The 10776-nt window shown below is 43.7% G+C and overlaps 1 protein-coding gene across 4 annotated transcripts in view; it reads right to left on the minus strand.

The window, feature by feature from the left end:
• PRMT2 (protein arginine methyltransferase 2) overlaps window positions 1-9775 on the minus strand; it is a 25555-nt gene extending 15780 nt beyond the window's left edge. For 3 of the 4 annotated variants that reach the window (XR_824811.1, XM_010834855.1, XM_010834854.1), the window contains exons 1-4: window positions 9606-9775; window positions 8326-8422; window positions 3487-3594; window positions 2651-2833 (exon numbers count right to left, since the gene is read on the minus strand). Coding sequence is in view for 3 of the 4 variants with exons in the window: in XM_010834855.1 (XP_010833157.1) it covers window positions 2651-2833; window positions 3487-3594; window positions 8326-8364 (330 nt within the window). In the remaining variant the exon portion in view is untranslated. The remainder of the gene's footprint in view (window positions 1-2650; window positions 2834-3486; window positions 3595-8325; window positions 8423-9605) is intronic. The other variant, XM_010834853.1, reaches the window with a different exon arrangement.
• Between the last annotated feature and the right edge of the window lie 1001 nt (window positions 9776-10776).

The raw sequence follows: 10776 nt of genomic DNA on the forward strand, positions 1-10776 counted from the left end.
CTTCTCTCAGTAACTGACAAGTAGAAAATCTTAAGAGACACAGATGTAAACAACAGTATCAGCTAACTTAATCCAACAGACTTGAACAGCACTTTCCCGACTATTTACAGTAAGACACAAAAACATCTACAGATTCACCTAGAAAGGTACACAACCATGTACGATCAAAACCTCAAAACTTAAAGAGACGTAACACAAGGGTTAAGAAACGAGGAGAGTCGGTGTATCACCACAAAGATGTCACTCCTCCCTAAATTCACACACACTTTCCATAAAACCAATGGGGTAGGGGCAAAGGCGGAGCACAACAAAACAGTAATAAAATTAGTTTCAAAAAATAAACACTTCAGGCCATGAAAATGCTAAAAAGGTAAATCAAAACCGAGATACATGTTTTTTTGCCTTTAAGATGGGAAATCTTTTTTCAGCTGGCAGCTTTTTCTGTGAAGACCTGTAGCAAAGGCACCCTCTGCGCCGCTGGGAGGCGTACACTCAGCCGACCTTCCAGGCGGGTGGCTTGGCTTGATCCACCCCAGAAAAACTCATACACACATCCCCCTCAAACCCACCCAGTGGGAATCTAGCAAAGAGGAGCAGGATTCAAGGAGGAGGACATCCACTACAGCATCACTTAGCATGATGAAAAGCAAACATGATCCTTTCAAAATCAACACACTGGAGCTACTGAAAAGAAGAGACTTCCAAAGCAGTACAGCTATGTGAGAAAGGTGCTAACAGTGTATGGGGACTACTCCTTTTCCATAAATTTAAAAGAATAAAACAGATGCAGCTTAGACTTAGACTATCTACACTGCTGTTGGGAGAAATCTCACAGAAGAGACAGACCTCATCTTCTCATTAACTCTTTCTTACTAGACGGAAACCTCTAAGCATGTACACAGTGGCAGATTTTCTTTTCTTAGGCTCCAAAATCAGTGTGGATGGTGACAGCAACCATGAAATGAGAAGACGCTTCCTTCTTGTAAGGAAAGCAATGACAAACCTAGACAGCATATTAAAACGCAGACATCCCTTTGCTAACAAAGGTCCAAATAGTCATGTATGGATGTGAGAGTTGGACCATAAGAAAGTCTGAGAACCAAAGAATTGATGCTATTGAACTATGGTGCTGGAGAAGACTCCTGAGAGTCCCTTGGACAGCAAGGAGATTAAACCAGTTAATCCTGAAGGAGAGCAATCCTGAATATTCATTGGAAGGACTGATGCTGAAGCTCCCATACTATGGCCACCTGATGTGAAGAGCTGACTCATTAGAAAAGACCCTGATGCTGGGAAAGACTGAGGGCAGGAGGAGAAGGGGACAACAGAGGATGAGATGGTTGGATAGTATGAATTTAGACATGAATTTGAGCAACAGGACGTGAACTTGGGCAAACTCCAGTAGCTGGTGAGGGACAGGGAGGCCTGGTATGCTGCAGTCCATGGGGGTCACAAAGAGTTGAACGTGACTGAGAGACTGAACAACAAGCATGTACATGCGTCAGTGGTTTTTCATTTACTTTAACATTTTTAATGATCCAATATGATGGGGGCTTCCCAGGTGGCTCAGGGGTAAAGAATCTGTCTACCAATGCAGGAGACACAAGAGATGAGGGTAAGATCCCTGGGTCATGAAGATCCCCTGGAGCGGGAAATGGCAACCCACTCCAGTATTCTTGCCTGTGAAATCCCATGGACAAAGCAGCCTGATGGGCTACAGCCCATGGGATCACAGAGAGTTGGACACCACTGAGCACACATGCAGAATACATATCTCCAAAAAAGTACACTAAAAAGCACCTGTAGATTTCACCCAACATAGCAACAGTGCAAACGCTCTTGTACCCACACCCACTCAGAACCCTGCCAGCACCCCAGGCCTTCCCACCTGGCCTCACCAAACACGGACCCCTTTTACCGGTAACCATCATCCGAATTCTAAGGGGAATCCAGTCCCTGATCTCCAGATCCACCACTTTAACACACATTCACAAACAACACCTTTTAACGTCGTCTTATTAACCTTACAGGACTGAATCTACCGTATTTGAAATGTTCATCATTCAAGTATCTATTTTATTTAGTCTAAAATATAAACAGGGTTGTCTGGACCATAGGACTTTGGGTCGTTATTCACACTGGAAAAAACCAAACTAATAAGCTAGTTATTTATAGGTAAAACTACTGATTTACACAACTTTTTACATTTTATTTTTACAGTAAAATTTACTACTTTTTTTTAAACACTGAGAAAAGTTTAAAATTCCATTGCTCAGATAGTATCTCTAAACCAGGAATTGGTACATTACAGCCAATCCAGTCCATCACCTGCTTTTGTATGGCCTGCAAGCCAGGATTGGCTTTTACATTTTTAAATGGTTTTTAAAAATCCAAAAACACGACACATGAAATCATATGGAAGGCAAATTTCAGTGTCTATAATGTTTTATTGGAATGCAGACCTGCTCACTGAAATTTTTAAGTCTGCTTCAGCACTTGGATGGCAAAGCTGAGCAGCTGAGCTGAAGAAAACATCTGCAGGCCCCATTCTGAACAGTTGAGCTGAAGCCCGGAAATTATTTTTAAAGTTAGAACTTAAAACCAGAGAGTGGCAAGCGGCTCCGCCTGGCTGGGCGGGCAGGAGGCATACCAGGGTTCCATAGCTGCCGAAGTACTCCTCATCCTGCCAGGAATCCTCAGGGTCCCAGTCTTCCAGCTGCTTCCCCAGGTGGTTCGCCGGGATGTACCCACAGCAGCCCGCACGCTCGCCCCACCACCAGTCTGCAGTGGTTTGTCTCAGGATGAGGATCTTTTCTCCTCTCAAAAAGCTGAGCTAGAGAAACACATATAGAAATGAAAACTAAAGAAAAACCTGCAGTTGGTATTTCAGTTGTGGCTCAGTGATAAACCTCCATCACTGGTCCCAAATCACAGCAATTGCAGTAAGGAGTCCATGGGAAGGACATCAACTGACAGTCTATGAAAATCACACTAGCATTTCGAGATTTCTGTGGAAATCTACAAGAAACAAAAGCAGACCTTAACAAGAAAGATCAAACATTTTCGAACAGCTTGAATTTCTTAGAAGAGAATTCCTAACAGCCCCTTCACCGTAACTCAGCTAGGTGGTAACGGATTCAGTTGCTGGAGGCTTACGCTAAGAAATTACTATTACACAGTAAAGAAAGCTGCATCAGGTAGATGTTTTTATTTTACACCCAATTTTCCTTCGCTAAATAGGTTACAAGTAAGGGTTTCAAAGCAGAAGGTGAAGCAGGTACCTCCTCTCCCACCCCATTCCTCCCCCAAGGATCCTACACATCAGGCTTCGGACCTGAATCTGTTAGGCTGGAAGGGTCACAGGTGGGTCTTCTGTTGCTGTGAAGTATCTGAATACCTCTCTATTTCAATCTGCTGACTTCTGCATTGACATTAATCCTGCCACTGAACATGCTGAACCCACAAAGAATAAACCCACATGGCTACCTGCGTCTCGTCGGTGGCAGAATAGTCTGCGATGGCCACGAACTCCTCTGGATGCACAGCCCCCTGGAGGTGCTCCTCCTCAGCCTGCGTGGTAGGGTCCTCCTCCTCCTGACCAGAGCAAGGGAGAAAGGGAGGTGATGGGGGCAGCCATTCCTCCCCCTTCCTCTCTCTGCCTCTCTCTCCATCTCTGTCCGTCTCTGTCACTCTTCATCTCTCTACTCGATTCTTTTCCACTCACTCTCATCCCATTCAGCTCCACTCTCGCAGCCACTGGCTCCCCACCACCCCCTATCCTCAGCTGCCTACTGTCCATGTAGAGCATGGAGCGGCAGGAGGTCCCCACACCTCTCCATGCTCATGTCACACCTGTGCCCGCACACGTACATACGTACACACTCAGTTTATTTTTTCTATTGACCTAGCTTTCTGTCAAAGATTGCACAGCCACTTTTTAAATTTTTTTTCTTTTTTCACTCACATAATACCTTGCAGAAAACTCCCCACCTGCAGAACTCTAACTTATAATGTTCAGTGGCTACTTAACATTACACAGCAGAATTCTGCCTGAGTCTTCAGTCGTCCTTTACTGATGGACTTTCTCTATGTCTACAAACATCTGCACACATTTATCCTGACACGATGACATTTTGTCTCTACGGGATAGACTGACATGGCTGAAACATAGGCACAGTTTTCATTCAAACATTTGTCAGGTTCTTTCCACAAAGGGTGAGGCACTTCACCAGCAGTGCATGGGGTGACTGACTTGAGTTTTTGCAGAGTGCTATGTGTAAAGACTCCAGAAAGGGTAAATATGTGGGGAAACACTATTACTTACACTTTATAAAGAAGATTTCTGATAGTACAGAGAAACAGCAATAACTTATTGTGGGGTTTATAACATATATAGAAGTAAAATATGTTACAACACAGCACAAAAATAGGGGCTGGTAAATGCAACTAATTTGGAGGATTCTTACATTGTCAGTTCAGTTCAGTAGCTTAGTCATGTCTGACTGTGACCCCGTGAATCACAGCATGCCAGGCCTCCCTGTCCATCACCAACTCCCAGAGTTCACTCAAACTCATGTCCATCGAGTCGGTGATGCCATCCAGCCATCTCATCCTCTGTCGTCCCCTTCTCTTCCTGCCCCTAATACCTCCCAGCATCAGAGTCTTTTCCAATGAGTCAACTCTTCACGAGGTAGCCAAAGTATTGGGGTTTCAGTTTCAGCATCAGTCCTTCCAATAAACACCCAGGACTGGTCTCCTTTAGGATGGACTGGTTGGATCTCCTTGCAGTCCAAGGGACTCTCAAGAGTCTTCTCCAACACCACAGTTCAAAAGCATCAATTCTTCGGCGCTCAGCTTTCTTCACAGTCCAACTCTCACATCCATACATGACCACTGGAAAAACCATAGCCTTGACTAGATGGGCCTTTGTTGGCAAAGTAATGTCTCTGCTTTTCAATATGCTATCTAGGTTGTTCATAACTTTCCCTCCAAGGAGTAAGCATCTTTTAATTTCATGGCTGCAATCACCATCTGCGGTGATTTTGGAGCCCAGAAAAATATAGTCTGACACTGTTTCCACTGTTTCCCCATCTATTTCCCATGAAGTGACAGGACCAGATGCCATGATCTTAGTTGTGAAGATGTCAAAAAAAAAAAAAAAAGATTGGGATAGGTTAAGGATACACAACATAATTTCTTGGGTAACCACTAGAATGATATAAAAAGGTACTGCTAAAAAGTTAATAGAGGAGATAACATGGAATTATAGAAAATATTTTATTAATCTAAAAGGCAAGATTGGAAAAAGGTACAAAGGAAGAACTGTGACAAAAAGGAACAAACAGCAAGATGTTAGACTCATTATGTTAAATGTTAACAGACTGAACACTCTAATTAAATGGCAAAAATTACCTAACAGGAAAATAAAAGACACAACTACAGGCTCTTTACAAGAGGAATACTTTAAATATATAGAATTAGACTAGTTGAAAATATAGATATATATGTGTCTGTGTGCCATGCAAACACTAACCGTTAAGAAAGCTGGTACAGCTAAATTAATATAAGACAAAGTAGATGCTAGGCAAGAAGTATTAATAGGTAAAAAGAGAGACTTCATAAAAATAAAAGGGTCAACTAACCTAGTAAACAAATACTAACCTAAACATATGTACCAAGTAACAGAGATTCAAAATATATGAAGCAAAAAGTGACAGATCCAAATGGAAGTAACAAAAAAAAAAAGACAAATCCACAATCACAGCAGAGATTTTTGAAACTCATCTCTCTCAGTATTTGACAGAACAAATGGACAAAACATCAGATGGAATCCAGAGATTTGAGCAATACTAATGACCCATATGACGGTGATGACACCCTGATAGCTCAGTTGGTAAACGCAGGAGACCCCTGCTCGATTCCTGGGTGGGGAAGATCCGCAGAAGAAGGGATAGGTTACCCACTCCAGTATTCTTGGGCTTCCCTTGTGGCTCAGCTAGTAAAGAATCCACTTGCAATGTGGGAGACCTGGGTTCGATCTCTAGAAGGGAAATGTCACCCGTTCCAGTGTTCTGGTCTGAAGAATTCCATGGACTATATAGCCCATGGGGTCGCAAAGAGTTGGACACAAGTGAGAAACTTAGGGGAAAAAAAAAATGACCCATCTGACAGTGACAACACTGGACACTACACCGAAAACTGCAGGATGACTTAGTCTCTGAAAGTGTACACGCAGCATCCAAGGCCAAACAGGGTCTTACAGTGAGACCATACAGCTTACAATGAGACCAGTGTAAGGCCAAATAGGCCTTACAATGAGACCATAAAGCAGGCATGAGTAAATTTTCAAAGACTGAAATGTTGCATTTTCAGACCAAACATTAAGTAAAACCAAAAGTAATAACAAAAATATAAAATTTCCCAAATGTCTAGAAATTAAGCAACATACTCTGGATAGCCCAGAAAATTTTAAATTTCCTCCACTTAGGTAAATTCTAAAAAGCACACACAAACAATATCATATATTGCTCAAAGATACCTACATAAGGTATAAAAGTATAAAAAACGGTCCAGAAACACAAAGATCAATTCATAATTTATAGTAGTGTTTGCCCTTGAGATAGAAGAAGAATGGGACTGGGGAACAGACTTTATTCATGGTTTTCTCATTCATTCATATTTATATATATATACACATACTTATATTCTGAAGTAAATATGACAAAATGTTAACAAGTTTCCATTTCTCTGTAATATGTAATTTTTTGCAGTATTATTCTATACATACTGTCACCCTGCTTATTTAACTTATATGCAGAGTATAGCATGAGAAATGCTAGATGAAGCACAAGCTGGAATCAAGATTGCCGGGAGAAATATCAGTAACCTCAGATATGCAGATGACACCAACCCTTATGACAGAAAGTGAAGAACTAAAGAGCCTCTTGATGAAAGTGAAAGAGGAGAGTGAAAAAGTTGGCTTAAAGCTCAACATTCAGAAAACGAAGATCATGGCATCTGGTCCCATCACTTCATGGCATATAGATGGGGAAACAGTGGCTGACTTTATTTTGGGGGGCTCCAAATTGACTGCAGATGGTGACTGCAGCCATGAAATTAAAAGACGCTTACTCCTTGGAAGGAAAGTTATGACCAACCTAGACAGCATATTAATAAGTAGAGATGTTACTTTGCCAACAAAGGTCCATCTAGTCAAGGCTATGGTTTTTCCAGTAGTCATGTATGGATGTGAGAGCTGGACTATAAAGAAAGCTGAGCACAGAAGAATTGATGTTTTTGAACTGTGGTATTGAAGAAGACTCTTGAGAGTCCCTTGGACTGCAAGGAGATCCAACGAGTCTACCCTAAAGGAAATCAGTCCTGAATATTCATTGGAAGGACTGATGTTGAAGCTGAAACTCCAATACTTTGGCCTCCTGATGTGAAGAACTGACTCATTTGAAAAGTCCCTGATGCTGGGAAAGATTGAAGGTGGGAGGAGAAGGGACGACAGAGGATGAGATGGTTGGATGGCATCACCAAGTCAATGGACTTGAGTTTGAGTAAACTCTGGGAGTTGGTGATAGACAGGGAGGCCTGGTGTGCTGTCCATGGGGTCCCAAAGAGTCGGATACAACTGAGCGACTGAACTGAACTGATTCTATAAATGTTCCAGTACTTTTTAATTTCTCAAAAGAAAATTAAGACATCCACAAAATTAAAACATTTTATAATTTTAAGAAACAGATAAGTGAAATGATCCAACTACAAATAAAATTCTATATATAAAAGCCACATGAATTTAGAACAATAATTAGAATGAAAAGAGAAAAAAAGAAACGTCAAAATTGATATCACAGACATGAAAATGTTTTTAAAAAAACACTATTTATTATTCTGTTTTTTAATTTTACATAATCAACATTCCTTGAAATTTAAGGTGACTTTTTTTTTTTACTGTTAACTTGAATGATACATGTTACAAGCAGAAAATAAGCATAAATATATAAATCTTTTCTAATATCCAACCTGTGTCTAATATATTCTGTCTGGGATGTTTTTAACAACTAAAAAAAACCTGTGCTTGCTTCACCAGCTCAACTGTCAAAAATGGAACCCTAGATTCCTGGGAGGTATTTACAATGCCCAGTTCAGAATGTCCTGTGTGACCTCACAGCACACTTCCTCTGTTTAAGCAGCCCCTGGTTAGTGGCCACCTTCCAAGGTCCAAGGAAATCACCATCACTTCGTGACTGAGTGAGCTCCACTCTCTGTAATGGTCCCAGTCTTTAAATACAAGTTCTCGAATAGCAGAACCGAAATTACCTGCAACTCATTTCTGGGGCAGTCACCTGGTGTTGCCATGGTTCCTTTGGGATCTGTACATAACTGCTGCTTTAATGTTTCATTTTCCCCTTCATTTCTATTTTTTAAAAAAGAGAAAATGAGAAAACGCTTGTTATGTTGCATCATAATGTTCACTTATCTTTTAAGGTCCATGAAAAAGGTCTTCTACCAAATGGAATGTGAAGAATGAATGGAAATGAAATTTATAAACACAACTCTTACAAAATCAACTGAAAACATTTAAAATTTATGAACTCCAAACAGTGTATATTTTCATCACTAGCCTGCAAAGTGTTAACTGTTTATTGGCCAAAGCCTGTTACTTTCTCTTAGATCACTGGGAAAATTAAAACAATAAATTGATGTCAACCCTTAACCTGGAACCCTGACAACTGTGACTCCAATTAAAATTTCCTATCTGGGGCTTTAAAACGTTTCCACTAACAGGAACCAAGGTCTGCACCTCCCAGAGACTTTTCAGTTTCAATCTTATTCTTTCAGTGACAGTGTAACTCACATCGTGCTCTGCTATGGATGTGTGTTTTTTCAGTTACGTAGCAATTCCTCGTTTGAAATGAGTGCTTCACATTATCAGTCAATACCTAGTACTTGTTTTTGTGACGTTTATAATTACAAATACTAATACACATACATTGCATTTTCACTGGAAACTGCATTGAGGCCAGGATGGGGCGGGGCCGGAAGATGAGGTGTGGCCGTATTGATGGACGGGGACAGGGTGGGCGGGGCGGAATAATAGGGCGGTGCTCGGCTAAGGGGCGGGGCACGGTTGGGGGATAGGGCCCTGAAGGGCAGGTGGCCCGTGGGCTAGAGAGAGAAATAGGGGAAGGGAGGATGAAGGGAGGGGCGGGGCGTGATGCAAGAGCGGAATGAGTAGTGGGGGAAGAGAATGGGACCTGCGCTCGGAGAGGGTGGTCCCGGATGCCAAAGACAGACGGGAAAGTGGGCGTGGCTGTGGGAGGGGCGGGCACTGTGGGCGTGGTTGGGAAGACAGCCGGGCAGTGAGGCAAAGGGTGCGGGGTCGTGGGCGTGGCGCGATGGGGGCGTGGCCTTGTGGGCGGGGCGCCGAGCCAGTGGTCAGGGGCTAGCAGAAGCAGGAAGGCGCGGGGATCCCGGGAAGGAGAACGGCGGCCTCGGTGCGCCGGCTGACGCACACCTCGGGAGTGTACTCCCCCCTCCCCTGTCATGTCCAGCTTTACACGCGGTCCAGTCGCCCGAGCTGCCCACGGGAAACCTACCTCAGTTGCGTTTCTCCGCTGAGGTCGGCGTCCACACCTCCGGAAAGGAGTGGAAGCCAGCACCCACCAAGAAACAAGCCACCGCCCTCTGCCCGCGCAGGCGCTCTCTGAACACACTGTCCCCCCAACCCCGCCGTGGAAGGCCCCGCCCTGGAACCGGCTCCGCGAGCATGCGCCACCGTCCACGCCCACCCCCTTGTCTGGAGAGTGAGCCAACGCCCTGAACTGCGCAGGCGCCGTGCGCTGGCGCGCATCCTGGAGAAGACTCAGACCTAGGTGGATCTCTCTGCGCAAATTCGTTTTGAGGTCCCGCCTTCGGTTGTCGCGCGAGCTCGGGCTCTGCGCTCGGATGCCGGCTCGTGTTCGAGCTCGCGTCCCATGGGGCGGGGAGTCAGACGGCGGGGGGTGGGCGACGTCCTGGTCCGGGGTCAGAAACCGGCTGGGAGTGACAGAAATGGCTGATTTCCGCCGGAGCAGGACCGAGAAAGTTTTCCTGTGCTTTTCTTGTAATAATTCAGTAACCTTCGCAACCACACTGTGAAGTGTAAATCCTGTGTCATTCTTTCCAGGGCAGGGGATGGCTGGAGCTGGAAAGGTAGAAGGAGGTGGTCAAAATCCTAGAGAAAGTAGGGCGGCGGGGGTCGCAGTCGAGTAGACGGGTGGGCGTAGTCAGATTCACAGGATGACGTTTCGGCGCATATATGCTGCTGATCGTTGCACAGAAATGTAAATTATTTAATACCACTGACTGTAGACTTTGGGATTGGAATCAAAACTGACCTTTACCAGTCCTGTGACCACTGCTGAGTTTTCCAAATTTGCTGACATATTGATTGCAGCACTTTCACGGCATCATCTTTCAGGATTTGAAATAGCTCAACTGGAATTCCATCATCTCCACTAGCTTTGTTCCTAGTGATGCTTTCTAAGGCCCACTTGACTGCACATTCCAGGATGTCTGGCTCTAGGTAACTGATCACACCATCGTGATTATCTGGGTTGAGAAGGTCTTTTTTGTACAGTTCTTCTGTGTATTCTTGCCACCTCTTCTTAATATCTTCTGCTTCTGTTAGGTCCATACCATTTCTGTCCTTTATCAAGCCCATCTTTGCATGAAATGTTCCCTTGGTATCTCTAATTTTTTTGAAGAGATCTCTAGTCTCCCATTCTG

The sequence above is a fragment of the Bison bison genome, unplaced genomic scaffold (assembly GCF_000754665.1).
Source record: "Bison bison bison isolate TAMUID 2011002044 unplaced genomic scaffold, Bison_UMD1.0 scf7180017864037, whole genome shotgun sequence".
Lineage (NCBI taxonomy): Eukaryota > Metazoa > Chordata > Mammalia > Artiodactyla > Bovidae > Bison > Bison bison.